This window comes from Lissotriton helveticus, chromosome 1_1 (assembly GCF_964261635.1).
Source record: "Lissotriton helveticus chromosome 1_1, aLisHel1.1, whole genome shotgun sequence".
Taxonomy (NCBI): domain Eukaryota; kingdom Metazoa; phylum Chordata; class Amphibia; order Caudata; family Salamandridae; genus Lissotriton; species Lissotriton helveticus.
In genome coordinates this window covers 1,810,201,026-1,810,225,344 of record NC_136057.1, presented here as the reverse complement: position 1 = coordinate 1,810,225,344, position 24,319 = coordinate 1,810,201,026, and the positions used below count along the sequence as shown (strand labels likewise).

The following is a 24,319-nucleotide window of genomic DNA, read 5'->3' as shown; positions in this document are numbered from 1 at the left end:
GACATAGAGGTCAGATTCAGATTGTAGCCATGTTTCTGTGAGAACTGTTGAAGAGAGACGAAATCTATGGCCAGATTTACTAATTGATACCTGTAGGCATGTTGCTCTGTCTGCATATGTCTGTGTGCATGTGTTGCTCCGCAGCATAAAGGTTGACTGGTCACCCTTCTGTTGCTTAATGCTATATTTGGCTGTTAATCTGGTACTGTTATGGGAAAGCCAATGCCCAGACAGTGTTAAGTTGTGTAAAAATGACAAAATATTGAAGTAATATTATCACAATATGTGCTGCAACGTGCCCTTTCTTGCTGCATAATCTACTCAACTCTGCCGCATAATTTGTCTCTCCTCTGCTGCATAATTCCAGTGCCCTGCCTATTGGCTATGTCATTGGATCGCCAACATCAGGTGCTTACAAGCTTTTACTGACTCGGGTGGTTTACAGTACTCCACCTCTTTTTTTCCTTTCATGGCCAATGAATGGGTAAATAATCAGTCCAACAGATCACATGCCTGCAGAAACACAGCGATAAATAGAGGGAAGGAGGACAGAGGGACAGGTAGAAGCTGTGTATAACTGGAAGGACACGGAGGTGAGCCGAGGACAGGACAGAGAGGAGGCTGAAAGGTAGAGGCTACATACACCTGGGAGGAGGGAGACAAGAGAGGCGAGGAGAGAGGGGAGAGGCTAGCAGAAAGAAGCTACGTCTAACTGGTGGGAGACAAGAGAGGCGAGGAGAGAGGGGAGAGGCTAGCAGAAAGAAGCTACATCTAACTGGTGGGAGACAAGAGGGGCGAGAGGGAAGACGCTAACAGGAAGAAACTACATTTAACTTGGTGGGAGACAAGAGGGGCGAGAGGGAAGACGCTAACAGGAAGAAACTACATTTAACTTGGTGGGAGACAAGAGAGGCGAGAGGGAAGACGCTAACAGGAAGAAACTACATTTAACTTGGGGGGGAGAAAAGAGAGGCCAGAGGGAAGAGGCTGCATTTAATTGGGGGAAACAGAAGGGGAGGGGAGGGTGAAAGTTGAAACTGTACGAAATTGTGGGGAGCTAGGTAAAGCGAGAAGAAAAGATAACATCGTGGAAGTGAAATTTAAAACAGGGCGAGAAGAGTGGAAAGGGGAGACAGAAAGGGAACTTTTTGGTAGCAAGTCGGAGGTAGCAAGCATGGGTCTGCTCTCCGCACCCTGGTCCCTCCTGCCCTCGGGTACCTTCCTTACGATGCTGGCCCTCTTCTTCAGCGTCTTCGCGCTGATCCTTGACTTCATGAAACGCCGGAGGAGTTGGAGCCGCTACCCACCCGGGCCCACCTCCATGCCCTTCTTTGGGAACATTCTGCAGGCGGATTTCAATCGTCTCCCCGAATACTGTGCTCGGGTAAGTCTGGTTTCAGAGAACGCTTTCAGCCAAAGCATGTTGTTTGAATGTGTTGTAAAGTGAAGAGCAGGAAGAAGAAACAATTATAGCAAAAGTGGAAAACGCAGCCCTACCTCTCTATCAGTTTAGTACTTTATTTTCTCATGCCAGGTTCCTTCTGACGGTATGACGCGCCTGTGACAAGAACACTACCCACAATTTACCTGTGATGATTCGTCACAGGCGTGTTATGACGTCATAATGAGTCTGTGCTCCTTGAAAGTGAAGATCCGAATGCTGCTTCCCTTAGAAGCTGTGAGGGAAGGAAGCAGCGGCGGCAGCCAGAATACAGCACGTGCCCAGTAAACACAACTCGGTGCGGAAGAAAATACCACATAGTAGTGTGGGACAGAGTGCGTCTTCCTGTGCCGGAGAATCACAATCTGGCACCAACTTCGAGGGAAGAGAAGAGCTTGTCCTGACGTATTCCATGTGGCTTGAACCTGATAAAATCAATTGCGGGCTGGGCCAAACCTTGCTAAAAGGTATTTAAGGAGCACGGGACGTTTAGAATGGGAAGGGGGCAGGGAGGGTGTAGACGAGTGTAGTACAACAATAACTTATGGGCAGATTTACAAGTTCTGGCGCATCTCTGCAAAGCAGCAGGTATGTGCCAGAGAAGTTGGGACACGCAATTCCCTCCCTGCACCACCACTGATGTGCCAAATTTACAATGCAGGACACCGTAGCGCAAGAATAGGGTGATGAGTGTCGCATCCTGTGACGTAAGGGTGGCGCATTGCTGTAGTCGTGTCGCAAGCGCGACGTGGCTCCAGCAATGCTCAGCGGATCCCTATGCCTGAATGCTGCGTCACTCCTTACGCCTGCTTCAAGCAGGCGCAAGGTTTTGACGCAGCATGGACGTAAAAGTGACTCAGTGAAATCTTGTACATTTCACGGCGTCACTTTTATGAGGCGTTCATGCGCCGGGACGCCCATCCTGCGCCGAATGCCCACATGAAACCTAACGCAGGTTTCATGTGGCGCAGGGCTTTACAACGTGACGCATCTCCCTAGATGCGTCATGTTGTAAATAAGGCACAAAGTGGCGCATGGTTTACGCCGCCGCTTTGTCACAGAAGTGATGCAACGGCGGCGTAAATGTGGCCCAAGGGGCTTGTATATCTGCCCCTTAGTTATTACACGGTTCCAAGTCATTTGTGACTTTTTCTGTTAATACTGACTTTTTTCTACTCTACAGCAAATTGTATTCTGGGACATGTAGCTTCACTTCATAATCTCAATAAATAGGTCTCGCTTTAGAGCTTTGGCAATAATTTTTATCCATGCTGTGCACTGGGCTGGGGAGGACAGACAACGGAGGACAGGCAAGAGGGATGGGGAAGCCACAGAAAAAAGCAGGCAGGAGGCGTTGGAGAAACACCCGAATAATGGAGGGTGGGCGGGAGGTGCTGGGGAAGCATTCCAACAATGGAGGGTGTGTGGGCGGGGCATGGGGATCAAACGGAGAAAGAGATGGTGGAGAAACAAGACCAGCAGGAGAAACTGAGCAGGGAGGAAGGAAGAATGACAACTGAGGGAGGGCAAGAAAGTAGAACACAGAGGGGGGAGAAGTACACAAGAGAGACCGCTGGAAACATGCAAATACTCTTGTGGAGTGCTTTAACAAGTAGCGCCTGAAAAATGAGCAGTGGCGGGATAAAAGCCAATGCTCCAGGGGAGGGACAAAGACAATACAAGGGCGGAAATCCTATGGAAGCTGAAGAATAAGAAGAACGAATATGAACGGAAGTGAACAAATGCTAAATAATGGGTGGGCTCTAAGACCACTGTCGGATAACAATATGTCTTGAAACAGAAAGAATATATGCTGTTTTAGGTAAGACCTAAAAATAAGAAGGACTTGTTGAAGTTGTCACACGTGACTTGTTGACACATGGTGTTTTTGAAACAAGGATATTTCTAAAAGAGGGAGGGCCGTGGGAGAGGGACAGAGAAGAGAGCAAATATACATGTATTTAGGAAAGAAGGACTGGGATATTTGTAATGTGTGGAGGTATATTAGAGAACAAAGAGTAGGAGGAGATAGCACCAAATCCAATATCATGATGGACTTTCCCCGCACAGTGCAGAGCCAAGTGCCTGTTTTATGCACCCACAGGGCATAAAGTAAATTATTTTAACCCACAATTATTCTGAGTTAGTGTCAAGACAACAAAGGCAAGGGGTATACATGTCTTTACAAGTATTGAAAACAAGTTAATGTTATCATCAGGACATTGGCAAAATCTTTCATTGAGATATAAAAGTCAATATCACGTAAATTGCATTGGCTTTGAGCAAATGTTTGCTGCTTCCAAGCATTGGTGTAAGGGTGAAATCTAACTTTGCAGTGGCCCCTTACAGATAAATAGTGCATAAAGAATTTACACCAAGAGACCACAGGAAAAATTACATTCTGTACTGGTCAGTCAGTGCACATCTCAATCCATGACTGGAGCAAAATTCCGAAGCCACCCTTTCCCTCAAAAAGTGCCACCTTCTTGGGATTACTGACCCAACCCCCTTCTAGCACAACTGTGATTGTAATCATGGCTTTTCAGCCATCAACTAATTCAATCACTCTTTTGACCTAGTGCTCTTAATTTACTGTCCTACACATGCTGGTCTTTCTTTCTTTTTCTAGACCAAGTTATGGAACTGTATCATCCTGAACCTACTGTTCCTCCTCTTTTTCTCAACCGATTTTAGCCAGTCTCAGGCCTCCCGGGGCTTTGGGCCCTTTTGGTCGAAAACGGCATTGGGCAAGTGCAGTGAGTTAAGGAACAGATACCTGCCCCTTCTTTGAGGTGTACCAGACTTACACACATGAGTCCGTAAAAACTTTGGCACCAGTGCTTGTACCCCTATTTGAATCCTGCAAGGAAAATATTATTTTCTTTGTGGCTGCTAACTGGGATACATTCCTCAATCTGGTGAGCCCTCACTCCTCTAAGGTGTTAAATGGACCAGCAGAGAAATTCACAGGAACATGTAATACAATGCCTCCTGGATGGGGAAAGTGGGTTCCTCAAATAATAGGTAAACTGATTTGTTCTCCATTACAACTTCAGTTCAAACAGGCAAAACCCTATATGATACCTTATAAGGAAATGCCTCTTTTTGCATGATAATCCCCATAGTTTTGTGCTGGTCTGTGTTATTGACTCCGAAAATGCACTGAGTCCTGCCAATCAGGCCACAGTGCCTGTCCTCTGACCCATAAAAGGTATATGTCAAATTGGCTCACCCATAATTGGCATAGGTTTACTTACTTATAAGTCTTTCATATTTGATACTAGGTATTCTAAGTGCCTGTACGTTAACTGCCCCTCGTACACTCCTGCACTGATTGTGCCACAAGTGTGACAAAGCCATTGCAGGCTGGCAGAATGATTTTTAAATTGCTAAATTTACTTGTCCATTTAAAACAATGACAAAGCCCAAACCTTTCTTTTTGATACCTATAGGTCACCCCAAGGCAGGCCTATGGATCCCTAAAGGCAGGGTGAATTAGATTAGAAAGGATATATATTTTTATTAACTTTACATGTCCTGACTGTAAAAAAACATCATTGCTGTTTTTACTGTGACAAGGCTAGCAGTATGTAGTTACACAGCAACAACTCTGCAGTGCTAGCTTCTAAATGGGACTACTAAACATAGTACTCCAGGGTATGAAAAGAATCATTGCATTAAACCCAAATTGTTGCTCAAGTCAGTGGATTTTAGTGTACCTATTTCACAAATGTCAACTCTGGAAAGTGGTCACTTTGATGCCCAAGATTTCCAGTAGCCGTTTTTGGTCGTACACAGCTGCTGTGCTTGAGACAACCTGCCCTCCTGGTTAAGGTGAGAACAAATCTCAGGAAGAGGAACAAAGGACCTCTGAGGAAGGAGATGTAACCTTCTCCTGGCAGGATAGCCAAAGTGGGTGTGATCCCAAAAGATGAGCTTCAAGGTGGAAGATGCTTTGAAGGGCAAATGTTAGTCCACTAAAGAGGGACTGTTTTTTTGTTTAGGCAAACAAGCCAGTGTCTTGGACAGCGAGGGAGAAACGGTGTCAAATTGTTTTTTAAAGGGGAGTGTAGTCCCCAGGTAGCCGCACTTCTGGGTTGGACTAGGGAGCTTCACACACTAAGAGAAGGGTTATGCCATGTTGGGAGTGGGAAGAATTGTGATTATGGGCTAGGTGGATGACACACTTCACAGGAAGTCTTCATCAGGAGGAATTGGGCCTGGCAGAGCATTGATTAGTTAGTTGCCAAATCCCCTTAGGATCATAGTGGGCATAAAAGTGGCACTTCTGGCACCCAGACCTCAAATCATGTGTGTACTGGGGAGAGGACCAAAGAAGGACATCCCTGCTATTCCCTGCTTCATTTAGTCATCCAGCAAGGAAGTTATCTTCAGCAAAAGTAAACTACTGATTTTGCTGTAACCAGAGACCAGTAGACCAGTGACAAGTGCACTTGTGATGGACTTCAACCAGACTCATGGCAGATCGACCCCTGAGGCCAAAATTGCCCCAAACTTGAGGACCAAGGAGAAGTCATAGGAAGACCCTCAATATCGGTTCCAGCATCCTCAGTATTTTTTTTAGCATTTTTACAACCTTCAGCGGTTCACTACCAGTGTACTGGCATACACTAGGGGCTACTGCCTTCAGAGCCTCACAAATCTGACCACTGCTAGCCTTGTTTCCCCTCCCTGAAGTAACTAGAATAAACAATTATTATCAATTCAATTCATAAAGCTTTATTCGACTTTTAAAATCATAAAAGCAATGTGCAAATCAGCGAATACAGCAAAATCACAGTTAAAAAATAATGTATCACAATATAATAATTATGGACATCCCCTTGAGTAAAAATACAGGCAATAAAATCATTAAAACAGCAGGTTTAAAAAGATAGAACATTACAATATGTGCAAATACAGCATTATAAGAAAGTTGTGATATATTTAATATCAAAGACTCTGAGCAATTAAGCGAGCCCTCAAAATCCATACCCAGCCTAGAAATTTCGCCATAGTCAATGCAATGGGTAGTGAGGTATCTGTACGCAAAATGCGTTCAGCTTCCGCAGCCACCCTTGTGCCCAGGAGCCTACAGATTGGTATCAGCCAGGCCCGGCACGGGGCAGCATAGGCTTCACAAACAAAAAGAATATGAGCCGTGGACTCGTTATTGGCTCTACACCCCGGACACCTAGTTGAAGGTTGGATTGACCATTTCATCGTGAAAAATCGCCCCGGCAGCGTTCCCACCCTGTACTGAAAGTACAACTTGCAGTCCATGGATTTGGTAATAGCATCACAGTAGTATTCCAACCTCGGGGCGACTTTATGATCCAGAAACCGGCTGGTAAGGGATGTAGGGCCAGATGTATCAAGATACACTTTTGCGATTCTCAAATAGCGATTTTTAAGGAATCGCTATTTGAGAATTGCAAAATGGTATGTATGTAGAAATTTGCTATTTTTTAGCGATTTCTTAAAATTCCTTAATTGTGATTAGCAAATTGAATAATTTCCATTCATTTCTATGGGCCAGGAGGCCCATAGGAATGAATGTAAAATGATTCTCATTTTGCGATTCGCAATTTGCTAATCGCAAATTGAGAATAGGTTCAAGGGTGCAGGGGTGTCCAAAGGACACCCTGTTGCATTGCACCCCGAAATAAGCATGGGTGCACATTTGGTGCACATACATGCCCTAAGGGCATGTAAGTGCATCACATGGCACTTAGAAAAATGCAAAAATGGGCATTTTTCAAGAAATTCGCATATTACCACCAACTTGAAGTTGGTGGTAATTTGCGATTCCTTAGGGACAATTAGCAATTTTTTTGCATCCTACATTGCATTTAAGGAATCGCAAATTTTGCGATTCCTTAAATGCAATCGCAAAATAAGGAATCGCAAATTTGCGATTCCTTATTTTGCACGGAAATTTGCTACATACATACCATTTTGCTCAAATGAGTTCGCAAACGCCAAAATTTCGGCGTTTGCGAACCCATTTGAGCTTCATACATCTGGCCCGTAGACACTTGTTGCCTTGCATTTTTTTCTTGAAACAAATCCCAGTTTTTAGTCTTCAGTACGGCTTTTGATGGAAAAATAGAGTATACGGGATCAGTCTACAATGCAATCAAATCTAGCTCTCCTAAAAGGTTTCGGACTACCCATAACCATTTGATGCGATGTAATGTATCAGCCCTAATTATGTCTAAGAAGCCCTGGGCATAGCCAGCAAATTCAGGTGTGGACCATAGTCTCCTCCAATACAGAAGAGGATGCAATTTAGCTACTGCTGCAATAGGTTTCTTACCCAGATCCATTAACAACAGGCATATAGGGGTACTCTGGGGAAGTCCAGTAATATTTCTTAGAAACCTGTTTTCAGAAATAGTAAGAGCTAGAAGGTTCTCACAACCCCAAACTTCCGAACCATATAATGCTGAGCTAACAGCTTTCACATTATAAATTTCAAGGGCTGGGCTAATAGGCTTAAAATGAGAAAGATTATGCTCCAGACAGAGAGCCCCCGAGATCTGTCTGGGTTTAAGTGAGGCTAAATCAATTTGGCGATCCCACTTCATACTTCCTTGAAAGTTCACTCCTAAATAGGTGAACTCATTTACTAATTCTAGAGGTCCATCCTTCTTATTAAAATCCCTCATATTTGCCTTCCGGGCGTTGAACGCCATTAGCATTGTCTTGGACACGTTGACCTCCAAGCCCCTCAGGCAACAAATATTCTTAAAGATTTTTAGTGCCTTTTGAAGCCCACTCGGGATCTTGGAGAGAATCAACGTGTCGTTGGCAAACATCAAAATAGGTACTTTTTCTCCAGCTAGTGTAGGGGCATCAGTTGGTGTTGCACTCATACAATCAGCTATCCGGTTAAACAATTATTATCTGTAACACATACCTCTGTGAACTTCATGCGTACTAGGATTCATTTCAATAACCCAATATTTATAGTAATCGCACCAAGAACTTCACAAAAATGAATGCTCTTCCTCATTATGAAATGTAGAAAGCTAAAGAGTGGGACCAATTGCTGCACAGCCATAATCCGAGTTAGAAGTCAGCGGATGCTGTGTGGTTTCCCACACACATTCCCCATCCCCCAATACAAACTACCTAATAACCGCCAGGCTCTGCAGGCTGTTCAAACTGTTCACTGATATTCCCCAGGGATGACAGGCATCCTTCTTTCTCCCCTCAAACGCCACCTTGCCCATCTTATGGACGGTTAATTTGTTAAAGCTTCTTACTTCTTGTCTTACATGTGGTTATTTTCTGCTTACTTTCTGGACCACTTAGACCATGAATGCCCTACATGCTGATATGAGCGGCCATGATCCTCTAACATCCTTTAACCAGTGTGTGTGCAGAAAAATAAGCTTGGAAATCACCCATGTTGATGATAGGAAGGGGTTTGGGAATGAGGCAAATGCCTATTTAATGTAACAAAAAATACTTACACAATTTCAAAGGTTTATGGTAAGTAGAGCACCTAAATGCACAAAGCGCCAACTGTGATTATCTGGTTGCCATTGACTGGCACAAAAATACAAGTTCAAGCCAACCATGATGGAGTGCAGGCAGGATACAGGGACCTGGTTAGTCCCATGAAAATATGACATTATAAACGTGATGTGGAGCATTGTGTCGCTCTAGCCTGTTCCGATGTTACATCCTTATGTCTCTTTTAACCTTTCGCCAAGTTCACTTTACCAAAATTATTGTCCCAAATAAGACTGATAAGCATAATTAAGATAACCTCCTTTTCCTTTCGCACCATTTTGGGCACCAGTTTCTGCCTCTCATACCACCTTCCTCATCGTGTGGACTGTTAATTTATTGATGCTTAATACTTGTTTTCCACATGGTCATTTCAAGCCCACTTTGTTTCCTTCTTAGCCACTGAAAATTCTATAGTCAAAATTGAACTGCATGACCCTTTAACTTTCTTCATACAGTAGTTGGGTACAAAAACAAGCTTTGGAATTTCGGATGTTAATGATAGGAAGGGAATTGGGAATGATACAAATATCCTTGAAATATCTGTTGATAAATCTCTATCAGGGAGTCAATATTCAGCCCTGTGCTAGATGCCCCTGTTGCAGCCCTTACCCAAAAGGAACAGTTCCCCAGTATCTCCTCCACAGTCCCCATCTTCTTCAGTCATTTTCTTAGTAGTATCAACAATGCCAACGATGGCCCTGAGAGACCCAAAGATAGCTCTTCTAGCACTTCCAACTAAGTGACCTTACTGGTCTGCCTTGTCTTTGATCATTACAACCAATCTTCCATCTTATACAAACTTATACATCGCCCTTCATCTAACTCTGAAATAATGTTTCTTCTCTCTACAAACCGCCCAAAAAGTATCCATAAAAATTTACACCATAATCCTTTACGCCTTCGATTCACCCCACCTCCCCCAAATAATACCCTTTATATGAATTGTATAAGTTCAATTGGCATCACGTTTCACAGTTTGTTTTCTTCAACACATTTCCCTGATTTAGTCTTTGATTATCATATGTCCCATTTCAAAAGCTGTCAGCTTCCAACTGCAACAATATGCACTGTAAAATGTTATCCCACACCAATTACTTGAAATTTTTACTGGGCAAAATCGTTTCTCAAGAACGTTTGACAAATATCCTGCTAAAACATTCCTTCTTTTTTCTGGAAATCTCTGACCATCAGTCCTCCTTACCAGCCCAATATGCATACATCTGTATTTTATTTTATTTATTTATTGATTTTTATTTAACAGTCCACAGCAGTGTACATAATTCAGTATCGGTAACATTATGGCAAGGGTAAATACATGCAATCAGTGATAAATGAATGAAAAAATCGTAGAGGAAGTGACCCATAAGATATGCAGTAGGAACAGTAGCCACATATCAAATAACACATCCCAGTCAAAAGTATTTTGTAATGAACATCACTCCAAATGAAAATAAATATTACCATGTACAACAGTATTACCCTTGGTGACACATTGTAATTTGAGCAGATTGCTCCTGGACAGTAAGTTTAGTCATCGTCCATTCCATTCTCATCCCTTGACAACAAATACTGCAAATACTGTTAATACAGCCCCAAGAAATTCTTGGGGCAGCTTTGTAGAGGCATTAGCTCACTATATATTTCAGACTGTGTGTTACAAAAAATCATATCTTTTTTCCACTCCAATTTTGAGGGTGGGTGTCCTTGCGCAGAGCACATAGCTATTCGCCTCTTAGCCAGAAGGAGGCCCTAACCCAAAAGCTTCCTAACTCTTTAGGCTGTTGTTTAGTGTCTCCCAATAGGGCTAATAGGGGGTCCGGAGCAAGCGGAATACCCACAATGTTCCCCAGTTCCTGGAATATCTGGTTCTAAAAGGCAACAATCTGTGGACACACCCATGCCATATGGAAAATATATGCACTGCTTGTACCGTAGTGCTCACATCTGTCAGACTCACGTAAGACGCATCTGTGGAGACGAGCAGGTGTATAACATGTTCTATTTAAAAACCTAAAATGTATTAATCTATGCCTGCCGTTTAGAGACACTGATTGGGTGCCCTCACAGCAGTACTTCCATTTGCTATCACCAATGGGAGCCTCCAAGTCTGATTGCCACAGCGCTCTCGGCTGGGAGAAATTAGCGTGGCAGTATTCCTGGGACATGATGTTTATATTGGAGATTAACTTATACAGGGACTTGGCACGCATAAGGTAAGTGAAAGATGGGAGAGCCAGAGGCTCTAAATATTCATCTCCCAGTAGCTCCCTCAGGGCGTGCCGCGCCCTGAAGTAATGAAATTGCACTAAGGGGTTAGCTCTGTGATCTACAGTGGTAACCTCATCCCAAGTCTGAGCTCTGCCCTCAGAGAAGAAATCACCCATATTATGAATCTGGACATTTCTAAGTGCTTTCGTGACAGCTACTTCAGAACCCAGTGAAAACCACTGGCACCAATCCAATGGAAGCAGTGGGGAATAAATCAGAATGCCCACCTGCCTCTTTAATAGTTCACTCCATGCATGGACCACCGAGTTTATAAAGTCAAGAACGCCATAATGCCTATTGGGGGCTGAGTGAGTTGCCTGGGGAATGGGGACGGATCAACCGCAATTCTCTCTATGAGAAGGTGCGGTAGAGTGTGCGGTCCCTGGCACCAGAAATAAGCATGCGAGCCCTGAGCAGCTCTGTAGTACAGCTCAAGGTCTGGGGCGCCCAGTCCACCCACAGAATATGGAAGTGTAAGTGTATCCATGTTGATCTTAGGGGATTTTCCCGCCCACGCCAGTCTAACCATTGGGGCCCTGAGGTTTTAGAAAAAGTGTTGGGGAACCACCATAGGTATGTTAGTGAAGAGAAACAGCAGTCTGGGTAAGACTATCATCTTCATCGAAGATATGCGGCCCACCAGGGAGAGCGGTAGCTTGATCCACCTCTCAATATCACTTTCTAGTTTAGTGATCGCCCTGTCGTAGGTATTGCGACACACCAATTTAGAATCAGTATGTACCTGTATACCGAAGTATCTGACCGACTCATTAGTCCATTGTAAAGACTAAGTTGAATGGGACCATCGAGGGGGTGAGTGGAAATATGATGGATTTATTCCAATTAATTTAAAATCCTGATATTCCTCAAAATCCCATTATGCATAAATTACAATCAAGCCACGTAAATGTAAATTGATACTTGTATAGCGCACTACTCACCCGCAAGGGTCTCAAGGCGCTTGTACGAATACCGCTGTGGAACCCATCCTGGCTTTCCCTGTGAGGTGTCCACTCCTGGGCACCCCCAAGGTGGAGGCCAGGCATCCTTAGCGTTGTGGGGGCCATTGTGGAGATTAAGCAAGCTTTCGCCCAGAGTTGCAGAGTGGGACTCCATGATTGGAATAAGCACCGAGGCGAGAATGATCAGGTCCGTGGAATTTTTGAGCCCAAGACCCGCCGAGGCGGGGAATTGAACCCTGGTCCTGGGCTAGACCTCTGCATCAGGGTCTGCCGCTCTAACCATTGAGCCACACTTCTCCACGGGATACCTTTTCCTGCTTAATCCTGACTGTCAGTGATCCATTCCTATATCAGCTGCAAAACTCTTTCTCTTCATTGTGACCCTTCAGCATTTAAAACGGCAACCTGTACACTAGCTGCCCCCACCCAGGATAATTCATCCACTGTGAATGAGGACATTTTATTGTCTATCCATGGGACATACTTTTCCCTAATGATGGTGACTGTCATACAACCCAAAACAAGAAGCCTAGAAGCCTAAGCATTTGAAAAGGCTTTGAGTTGCCCTAAGATGCTGAAAAAGAGGTGAAAAATCAAATGTATTAAATGTTTCCCTAAATGCAAGTTAGGTAGAAACTTTGGGGGTCATTTATAGTATGGCTGGAGGTTTGCTAAGATGGCAGGTTGGTCAAACAATCGTCTCTACCTTCCTAGCAGAAGTCTGCTTTTCGCACATAGAGGCCCCCCTCAGGCTATGAGGGATCTCTTTGCCTTCAAAAGAGCCATTGTTGTGGCAGCAACAATGAATGCAGTGAAGCTTTCCAAGCGGGTGTCATATATTAATATGCCCACTCTGTATACATTTTTCCCCCAAAATAAACTCCTAAATTGAGAGTTTAAAAACAACAACAACAACAACAAAAAACATTGTGGATTCTGCCACTCAAGGAGTGAGGCCCCTGCCATTGCACAATTTTCCTGCTTGGAGCCACTTCGCTTTTTATGTTTGTCACTGGTAGGGAAATCTAGTGATGGTCATTCCGCTCTAAATAAAGCAATACAAACCTCACTATATCCTGGCCATCCTTTGGCAGATTTGCCATAATCTACGGTTTCTGACATTGGAGCCAGCAGAGATTCTACTGTCGGAAACCCAGTGCTTCTCTTGACCCTAACTAGAGATGGGGAACTGGTCATTTGGGATTGTGGGAGTATCTCTAATTTATAGTGGTGCTCTTGCTCTACCAAACTATTTTTGACAGATTTTGACAGAGCTATTGTGACAATGAACCCACATTCTGGTTATTTAGGCCTAACACAAGTATACTTGGGGGCAAGGGAGTAAAACCATTTAAAAGAGTTTTAACACAATCTTTGAGCTCAATTATCAGATTTATAAGAACAATTGTACATTTCCTTTTGTCCTCATCCTTAGAGTTGTATTGTGCTCGTGCTAAAGGGGCAGTGCACTTTGACTGGCACTGAGGCCGGTAGTTACTTGGGATTAACCAGGTGGTAACTGTAAACCAGTAACCCTATCAGAGAAAGGCTTCTTGCACAGACTCCCGATGTACAAGTTGAACTTGGTAGCGGTGGTGTAGCGTGGGAAGCTTGGTGCCAAGACCTGATACACCCTCCCCACCAACCTACAACAGACCCAAGACCTGCTGAGCTTCAGAAGACTTCTCAAGACCTGGCTCTTTGATCAGTAGCAGCTACCCCCCTAACTCCCCCCCCCACAGCACCTTGAGACCCTCACAGGTATGTTGTGCGCTCTACAAATTCCTTGATTGATTGATTGATTGGCGGGGAGGTCTGCTCCGGGCAGCACTATTTTTAGGTGCGGCAGTCTCCCCCGCTCTTACCTGCTGTCTCGCAGCCGCAATAGCAAGCACCTCCGCTCCTCCTCACTGTGGCCGCCATGGGGCGGCAAACGCAGGGACCAACACAGGCGGCCAGAGGGCTAGCTACGCCACTGCTTGGAAGTGAGAGTAAATGTTATTTGGGGAATGGATGTTCCTAACCATTTACTTTATGGATTTGACTATGTACCAACACTAGTTAGAGAACATTCTTGCAACCCATTCTGGAATTTATAAAAGTGATCCTTGCCTGCCAGGATTGACATGTATTAAATTGTAAGAAATTAAGGTTACTGTGGGGTTGAGGTATTGGAAACAAGTGAACTGCAAGCGATACGCTCAGTGGGAGGCCACCTTTTTGGGCAGTTATTAGGTTCCTGTCAAGTTTCAGTGGTCTTTAGAAACACAGTTGGGTGAAATATATCTAGTGTTGTTATGTTATGTTATGTTAATCAAATTTTTTGAGCGCACAGCTGCCCCAGCAAAGGGGCGTCCCGGCGCTATATCAAACAAGGTAACACAACAGACAGCAACTAGGAAATAAACAGGCTTTAATAGGGCAATGGGAAAAGATAGGTTTTAACTGCTTTCCTGAATGAAAAAGATCTTCTAGAGATCGAATATGGACAGGAAGCGCGTTCCAGAGCTTGGAAGCCAGCACTGTAAACGATCGACCACCTAATCTACATTTTTGGAAACGTGGGACAAGAGCTAGTTTCTGACCTGCAGAGCGCAAACTGCGTGAAGGGATGTAGAGAGTCAAAAGATGCTGGAGGATGGTAGGGGTCTCAGTAATAAGAATTTTGAACGCAAAACACAGGGTCTTAAACTCTATGCGTCTAATTACTGGTAGCCAGTGCAGTTTAGAGATTGTACTGCGGGCTGAACAGAAGCGAGGTAGACCCACCAGGACCCTGGCGGCCGCATTCTGTACCCGCTGGAGTCGCATAATCTCCGCCTGGTTGGCGCCTAAGAACAGCGAGCTAGCATAATCCAGTCTCGATAAAACACTAGCTTGGATCACCATCTGGCGTGTGGGGGCATCGAAAAATTTGAGGATAGGCCTCAAACCCCGCAGGATGCCGAAGCACATAGATGCTACCTTCTTAGTATGACATGCGAAGGTTAGTTTGGAATCTAGCCACACACCGAGGTTTTTTAGCTCGGTAACAGGTTTTGGGGGGGGACCCAGTTCAGTAGGCCACCAACTCGCACCCCACAGATCAGGGCGGTTCCCTATTACCATCACTTCGGTTTTGAGGGCGTTAAGCTGTAAACAATTGGCTGTAAGCCAACTGGCAACAGCCCTCAAACCATCCGCGAAGTTAGATGCCAAAGGATCAGAGTCCCCATTGAGAACCACCGCCAGCTGGGTATCATCGGCATATGATACCATTGTGAGACCCCAACTCTTCGCAACCACCGCCAAAGGTTGTACATATAAGTTGAAGAGAGTGGGGCTCAACGCCGATCCCTGTGGAACTCCTTGGGTGATGGCATGAGACTTAGATCTGAAAGGTGGAACCACTACCTGAAAGGATCTATCCGCGAGGAACGATTGGAACCAATCCAGCGCCTTGCCAGATATGCCCGCCTCACCAAGCCTTTGAATAGGAATGGCATGGGATACAGTGTCGAAGGCGGCACTAAGGTCTAACAAGACCAGTGCCGCCGTTTGACCTGCATCTAGTACAGAGCGGAGATGTTCAGCCATGTAGAGGAGTGCCGTCTCTGTACTATGCCCAGATCTAAAACCATTCTGTGTAGGATCCAGTAGATGCGCAGAGGTCAGATGTTTTGTTAGGATGTTGTTTACGTGAGCCTCTGTGATCTTTGTCACCCATGGAAGGAGGGAGATAGGTCTATAGCTCTCCGGTTTAAGCGGATCCAGACCAGGCTTTTTTATGATGGGCATGACACAGGCGGCCTTCCAGCTAGGTGGGACCAACCCGGTGGTAAGGGATTGATCCACAAGATGTCTAATAGGAGGAAGGATAACAGACGCCGAGTCCAAAAACTGGACTGGTCTCAGAGGGTCATCTGGTGAGCCAGACTTAACCTTGGCCACAAGGAGACTGACCTCCTGTTCTGAAGGTAAAAGGAACGAGGCCAAGCACTGTGAGGTACGCAGTGTAAAAGACGTACTGTCAGGATCGACTTTGGGAAAAGAGCGGTAGATAGCATGTACTTTCTCCACAAAGAAGCTGGCTAACGACTCACAGTGAGCAAGGGAGCAAATCTCCGTGCTAGGAAGTCTGTTCAATGTGAGCTCCTTCAAGACTTTAAAAACCAGTTTGGATGGATTGGAACTCGCCTGGAACTCCAAAGCATAATAGTCAGCTCGAGCCCGGCAAACAGCTCTGTGATACGCCTTTACCTCAGCAAGATAACGCACCTTCAGATCACCGTCGTAGTTCTTCCTCCATGCTCTTTCGGCTCGACGGCAGATGGCTTTAGCCCTCCTAAGCGTCTCCGAATACCAGGGAGTAGGCTGAGAAGAACGGTTTCTACTCCAGCTGGCCGGGATTAGTGCATCAAGCGCTTGAACGATCCAATCGCACAGGCCGTTATACCCCGTTACGACGTCATCCGTAAGAACCAGAGGTGAAATGGCCAGTAGACGGTGGAAATCCTCCAGTTTGAGCTTTTTCAAGGGTCGCCTGAAAGTTGTTTTATCGGGCTTCCCTGTAGAACGTGTTGCCATTGTAACATAAAGCTCAATGAGGTGATTGTCGCTCCAACCCATAGGTCTGGGGGGAGAAACTTCGGCCAGTTGAAGATTTGTAAAGACCGGGTCAAGAATATGACCTCCCTCATGGGTGGGATGACGGACCAGTTGGAGCAGTTGTACTGCTTCAAGATCGTCAAGCAGACTTCTGACCGTTGGTAACTCCGTGGCATCGAAGTGGATGTTAAGATCGCCGATGATGGTGATATTGGAGGAGAACAAAGACAGAGAGCTGACCAGCTCAGGGAGAGCTTTCCTGAAAGCGCAGTCACTTCCCGGGGGACGGTATATCAAGAGGCCCGACAATGTTTGGGTCTGACCAATGCTAATGGAAAAATGGGCGCACTCGGCGCCAGCCAGGTCCATGGGCTTCCAGATACAGGCATAGCAAGTTTTAAAGGCCACAGCTATGCCTCCTCCTCTCCCCTTACGGTTTAATGTATAGATTGCATAACCCGGGGGAAGGGCCAGATTAATAATGGCTGTATCTTCATCTCCTAGCCAGGTCTCCGTCATAAAGAAGACATCAGGGCCTTCTAGCGAGATAAGCTCAAAAATATCTCGGTGATGTTTGGGGAGAGATCTAACATTATGGTGCCAGATTTTAATGGCATTAGTAGGAGGGAGTTCCTTCCTCCGATATAATAATGCCTGACTAGGGGCCATCACTGGTGCCGAAAGTTCCCACCAACCACATGGGCAGATATGGGGACCACTCAGAGGATGGCGAGACGAGTGCGAGCAAATAGGCAGATTACGTCTAATCTGACAAAGGGCCTGACTAGTATATTGATAAGTCATGCTGAAGTAACTTGCAGAGTCCAGCCACGGCCCGCGCGTCCTTAGCGCGGACGAGCGCAGACGGGCAGGACTCTGGCACGACTCCGGCACAGCGCAGGCGTCACCACTGCGCGTCCCGCTGCGCGGGGGGGACGACTTTAAATAGGCACTCCCCGGAAGAAGAACGAGCGTGAGAACGCTCCAAGATGGCGCCCGCCGATTTCGACTAGTGCCCAAAGCAAGATGGCGCTAAAAAACGAAGCCCCAAACCTCCCACGGACCCAGGACCCACCAAAACGGTGGTGCAGCTTCCTTTAAATGCAGTAAGTGGAGGGGGGAAATGGAGGCCAACGCAGTCTATTTAAAACCAAGGGAGAATGTAACTTAAATAAACAAAAATACAAAATAGGAAATTTAAAATTTGCAAAGCGCCAGCAGCAGCGCGCTATCGGCAGTAATACCTGTATGGAAATGCAGGCATCAGAGGGTCCGCCTTAAATAGGCACTCCCCGGAAGAAGAACGAGCGTGAGAACGCTCCAAGATGGCGCCCGCCGATTTCGACTAGTGCCCAAAGCAAGATGGAGCTAAAAAACGAAGCCCCAAACCTCCCACGGACCCAGGACCCACCAAAACGGTGGTGCAGCTTCCTTTAAATGCAGTAAGTGGAGGGGGGAAATGGAGGCCAACGCAGTCTATTTAAAACCAAGGGAGAATGTAACTTAAATAAACAAAAATACAAAATAGGAAATTTAAAATTTGCAAAGCGCCAGCAGCAGCGCGCTATCGGCAGTAATACCTGTATGGAAATGCAGGCATCAGAGGGTCCGTCTTAAATAGGCACTCCCCGGAAGAAGAACGAGCGTGAGAACGCTCCAAGATGGCGCCCGCCGATTTCGACTAGTGCCCAAAGCAAGATGGCGCTAAAAAACGAAGCCCCAAACCTCCCACGGACCCAGGACCCACCAAAACGGTGGTGCAGCTTCCTTTAAATGCAGTAAGTGGAGGGGGGAAATGGAGGCCAACGCAGTCTATTTAAAACCAAGGGAGAATGTAACTTAAATAAACAAAAATACAAAATAGGAAATTAAAAATTTGCAAAGCGCCAGCAGCAGCGCGCTATCAGCAGTAATAGTAATAGTAATAGTGGCACTGAGAACGCTGGGCCCGTAGGATTTCAGGTTTGGCTGCCTCTTAAGCTATATATGCAAAGGCATAAGCCTTGAAACAATGCTGGATTTTTTCAGTTTTTTTTTCTTTTGTACAATACTCTGCTTAAATCTTGGCTTTTGTCTCATTTTCTCTGCAAGAGGATTAGAACAAATCATGTGACGTGTATTGCATTACACCATATGAAAACTATCTGTAATACAATACTCATATTAGTAGAACATTGTAGACATAAAGTGTGTACCGCAGAATCTCAATAATAAGCAGAGATCAGGATTGCCAGAGTAGTAATATGGCTAGGAATTTGGATCAGTGTGCCTTATATCGGAGTGATAAGCCTATGACAGCCTCGACAGGATGGTGAGAGTTTATGTCTAGTGTACCTTCACACAATCCATGCCTTAACAGCAAAAAGCCCACCAGTCAACGAACTTTCAATGTGGCCCATTTCAGTCAGTCAAAAAAAAGCTTTATTATCGGTTAAAAACCATAAAAGCAGAAGAATACATGATTTGGGTAAAAACATACCTTTGGGCAACAATTCAATGTGCTCGTAATTAAACAATACTCCTAATACAGTATATAAATAAGTCTTTAAAAACAAAAGATAAAAACCCGTCCATTCAGAATTTAATATTAGCAGTTCCTAAAGAGTTGCGGAGGTGTGCTAGCACAATTATAACAGCTTAGCATTTTTAATTTTGGCTCCTCTAGTGCACCACATAGAGAACAGGTCGCAAACACAATCAAGCAGGTGGTGTTGCATTTCAATATTCTAAATACTTCCCTATAATCCCTGAGACCCAAAGACTTACATAGTTGAATGATCCATTTGGCTCTGGCCTCAGTGTAGAAAGGACCGAAGAACAGAATGTGCAGATGGATGTATGACGGTACAACGCGTACCGTTACAACGCGTCCCTTTACGACGCAGTTTTAACAACGCAAGTCGTTACAAAGACTTGCGTTGGGGGGGGCGCTGATAGTGAATAGTTTAATTTACTATTCCAACACCAGTCCCCGTGAATAGTAGGGAAGGTGTTGGATAGTAAATTAAACTATCCCCTATCCTAGAGCGCCCTCCAGCGAAAGTCGTTGTAAGTTAAAACTGCGTCGTAACGGTACCGTGTTGTAGCGGTTCGGTTGTAAAGGATGTTTCCCGTGCAGATCCGTCTCTTCGCGTTTTCACACTCTGGGCATAGACTAGATGGGTGATGAGCCATTGACCACTTGTTTGTCACTGCCCTCACTGAGAGTGTTCCGTGTCTGAATTGAACATATAATTTCTTCGCCAGTGGGGGCTGGATATCGTCCCAAAATTTCTCAGGTTGATAATTATCCTTGGCTTCCAGAAAGCTGTTGGTCAACCTACCCAGAGATGGATTTGATACCATCTGATCCATTCGATACTGTTTGAGTACTTTGAACAACATCCTCCTGGGGGTCAGGGCGGAAGTATGTTCTGGAGAGAGCCACAAGTCTCCCTTCCCCAGTGCATGACATAGCTGTTTAACATGCTTTAGCCAGGGGATTTTTCCCACACCCCTTATGGTCAATAGGTCCCTAAGGTCCTCTCTATAGCTTAGGAACTCAGGTGTAGATCAGAGTCTCCTCCAGTACAGTAAGGAACGATTAGAGATAACCTCCTGTATGGGGACCAAACCCAAGTCTAGCCGTAACGGGATCAAAGGTGTGCTCTGCGGGAGTCTCAGTAGGGGCCTAGTAAAGCTGTTCTCAGTAGTAGACAGCGAGGAGGCGCTGACGTGGCCCCATAGCTCTACACCATAGAGCACCACACCTCTCGCCTGAGCTTTATAAATTTCCATTGGCAGTCCCAGGGTTTTAAGTGAGCACTCGTTATAAACCTTTAGAATACCTCCGGAGGCTTGGGCCAGCTTCATGTTTGCCTTGGCCATATGCGACCCCCATTCCATCTTGTCGTTCAGTGTGACCCCTAAATATTCAAAAGTGGAGACTCTTTCGAGCGCCGTGCCATCCAGGTGGGGGTGGGGGCAATTGGGTGATTTGGCGTTAAAAACCATAAATTTGGTTTTAGAGAGGTTGATCTCCAGGTTTCTTGTTCTGCAGAAGGAGCAAAAGACCTCCAGTGTTCACTGTATAACCGTAGAAGATTTTGATAATAAGAGGGTATCATCAGCGGCGAACATCAGGGCTGGTATCTTTCGGGCTGCTAAACTGGGAGAGTCTAAGTCCCTCGCACCCGGGCGAACAATTTCTGCAAGACGTCAATAAGACTAAGGGGGCGGTAGGAGACCGGGTCCAGCGGGGAAGCCTTTTTGTGGATAAGAATGATCTCTGCCCCCAGCCAAGTTGGAGGGATTTCCATACCATGGAGAAAGGCATTAAAATATAGGCAAATATAGGGAACCCAACCCTTTTGCTCGCTCAAAAACAGATCTCCAGGAATTCGGTCCAGACCCGGGGCCTTCCCTGTAGACATGCTTTTGAGGGCCGCCTGGATTTCCAGCATGGTACATGGATAACAGTCCGAATATTTTAAAACCGGTGGATCTGGAGCAAGAGTGCTCCTCGGAGGTACAACTAGGTCTGCTGGGCGAGGAGTATCAGTATGGGCGAAGAGGGGCTTAAAATGTGCTATCCAGACCTCTTCACTCAAGTTAGGTATTAAAGCAGACAACCCCTCTAGCGATCCTAATCTAACCAGGTTCCAGAATGCCCTGTAGTCGCGTCCATCCAGGGCTTCTTTTATATTTACCCATCTTAGGGCCTCCCATTCCAACCTGGACTCTGCGATTATGCTTTTATAGGTAAGTCTTGCCACTCTAATACTCTGAACAGAGCCAGTGTTAACCTCCCTAACAAGAGCACATTTAGCCTCCCTGCAGGATTTAGTAAACCACTGGTCCTGAATTTTTGGCCGAGCCCTCTTATTAGCTGGAGTATAAAAGTACGGCTAAGGAGGTGATTAAATTTGTGTGGATATGCTCGAGCGCATGGAAGTAAGAGGGATCATAGGCGACCGGAAGATTAAAAGCCTCTGCTAGAGAAGTGGCAACATGTTGATATAGCTCCGCTATTTTGTCAGAAGCTAACACAAACTTAGCCCACCTGATACATCTGCCACCTGCCACAGTGATTAGATTAGGGTTAGCGTATGGATCCTGCTCCCCCAATCCATGTTGATAGCCCAGTGTGAATTTTAGTTCAAGTGACAGAAGGTTGTGCTCACTGTCCACCCTATCGATTACAGTGAAGTTCCTAATTTGAGACCAGAATTCTACATTGACCATAATGTAGTCAATGGTTGTAGTTTTCCCCACTCTATTATAGGTGCACTTCCCTGGAACATCGGGAGGGAGTCTGCCATTACAGGCTCTGAGGGAGTGAGATACTAGGAGCTTATTGATCTGCAGCGTCAATGGTGTCAAGCGCTTTACTAGATACATCGAGCAGTCCTGTATATGCCAGATGGAATCCTCCTCTAGAATTACAGAAGGGATCCCCGCCAGGGGTTCAAAATGGCAATTGAAGTCACCCCCCAGTATTCTATGTGTCGGAGCAGAGTACAATGAGAGGAGTTCATCAATAGCCTCAATCAAAGATAACCCCGCGATTGAGGAGTGGGGCGCAAATAGATTTTAAAAACCACCACTGACGTACCATCCAGATGTTTGAGGGCAATGCACAGGATGTCCGGGGAGTGAGAATCAATCACTTTCACTGAACACCCCAAATGAGTGGCTACCCATATGCACAGTCCCCCCGAGGGTCTACCTCTTGGTCCCTGTACAGCTGGTATATGGTAAGATGCAAAACCCACCCTTGTAGGGGCAGATGACATCCAGGTCTCTTGGAACAAGCACACATCGTACTGGTCCACCAACTCCCCCCATTCTGGGTTGGGTAACTTAGATCCTAACCCCGCTAAGTTCCAAGAACCTATTAATGATCTACGTGGTTGTACCCTTACAGGGATATCTGTAGTGGGTGGAGGCGCGTTAGTAGAAGGAGTTCCTGCAAGGTTGTCCAGCTCAGTTCCATCTCCTGGGGGGCGAGGCTTTAAGTTTAGAATTGGTAGGGTCATTAGTGAACCAACTTCATTAGCCCAGAAAACCATCTTGGGTAACTCCTCTTCTGCCCTCTCGCCCTCCTTCACCACAAAACACCCAGCTGCATTAAGGTCTATATCGTTGCGCCAGATTGGGTGAAATAGTCAGTCTACGTTGTTCAAGGCACTAAATCTATTCTCCACAGGTATATTATATTCTACCCCCTCTCCACCATTGTGGAAATAGGATAGTCCATATCCACCAGTAGCCTGTTCCTGTGAGTAGAAATACCCTAGGGCAAGAGGAATGATTGATCCCAGTTGAGGGGGGCCACCACATTCAAGAATGTGGTTAACCACTCCGGGATCCCTAAAGTTAATGATCACACAATCCCCTCCAATGTCTTTAGGTTTGATTCCTAACCAGCTAACTCTTCTGGCAAATAAAATTTCCCCCTGGCCCGATTTCATTAATGGTCTATATCGATTCAGCCAGAATATGATTTTATTTTTCAGCTCGGGAAACGTTTCACCTCTCTCTCCTGACAGCGATGGAACTCCCGTTAATACCACCACATACGGAGAAGCCTCAGGGGGTAACTGGGTGCAAGGTAGTGGTTGTCAAGGTGCATTGTCGGGAGGGATTAAAGCAGACTTTTGTGGCGCCAGGCCCCAGTTTGGCTGATGTTTGCTGATTCCTTTTGGGGTTATAGATGGATCTCGGGGGCAAGAACTCACATTATTTGAATGCACACTGGGTGGAATAGCGGGGCCGGACAGAATGGGGGTGGTAGAGCGTTTGAACTTGTTCATTAGACCCGACCCTTGTGCCAGGTTATCTGATCGAGGGACTTCGCCTTGTCTTGGACCTTGAGATGCCTGTTTAGTGTTTCCTACAGCCGGTGTCGGAGAATTGTTCCTAGGCGGCGTAGGTAGCTGTTTGCTTACTCCGCTCTTGATGTTTATCAGTGAAACAACTTTGTAAATTCTTCTCATCAAAATTTTAAACTGAGATTTGATGAGCTGTTCCATTTGTGCTTGAAGATCAATTAGTAAATGAGTAGCCCACACGGGAGGTGCTAAAGTAGAGAAGGAGGGGCCTGCGTCAGCCTCGGAAGTATCTAAGACAGATGTAATTGGCTTAGCTACTTTTTTAAGTGGTTAAGGATTCTTGTTTCTGGGGCAGTACTTGGGTACCTTTTTAGCTACCTGGGGAACTTAAGAGGGGGATGGATTACTGTGGGTGCTATCATCTGGCTCAATCTGCGCGCATGGAAACTCAGCAAAGGAGGGAACTAACATTGAATCAGGGGAATTAACCGTGGCTAAAGATGCATTCCTGGGTGACAAAGGGGGGGCATGGCAGGTGTTAACGAAAGACGTCTTTCGGTATTCTCTATAGCCAAAGCAACCACCCCAATTGTTTTTTGTAACATTTTGTCGATTGCCGTTAAGCTCGGGACTGAGGTTGTAAAAGCAGCTTTTTGCCGTCTGAAAGGGCGGGTGGTTGGAAGATTAGTTTTGCCCATAGCACTCTGCGTTGGGTTCTCACCAAG

At 45.6% G+C, this 24,319-nt stretch overlaps 1 protein-coding gene across 2 annotated transcripts in view; it reads left to right on the top strand.

Annotated features, from left to right (window-relative positions):
- Positions 1–494: 494 nt before the first annotated feature.
- LOC144753119 (cytochrome P450 2D15-like) overlaps positions 495–24,319 on the top strand; it is a 691,888-nt gene continuing 668,063 nt past the window's right edge. The window contains exons 1-2 of one of the 2 annotated variants that reach the window (XM_078640909.1): positions 495–731; positions 913–1,384. In XM_078640909.1, the coding sequence (XP_078497035.1) occupies positions 1,175–1,384 (210 nt within the window). In that variant the 5' untranslated portion in view covers positions 495–731; positions 913–1,174. Of the gene's footprint in view, positions 1,385–24,319 lie in introns of both variants that reach the window. The other variant, XM_078640906.1, reaches the window with a different exon arrangement.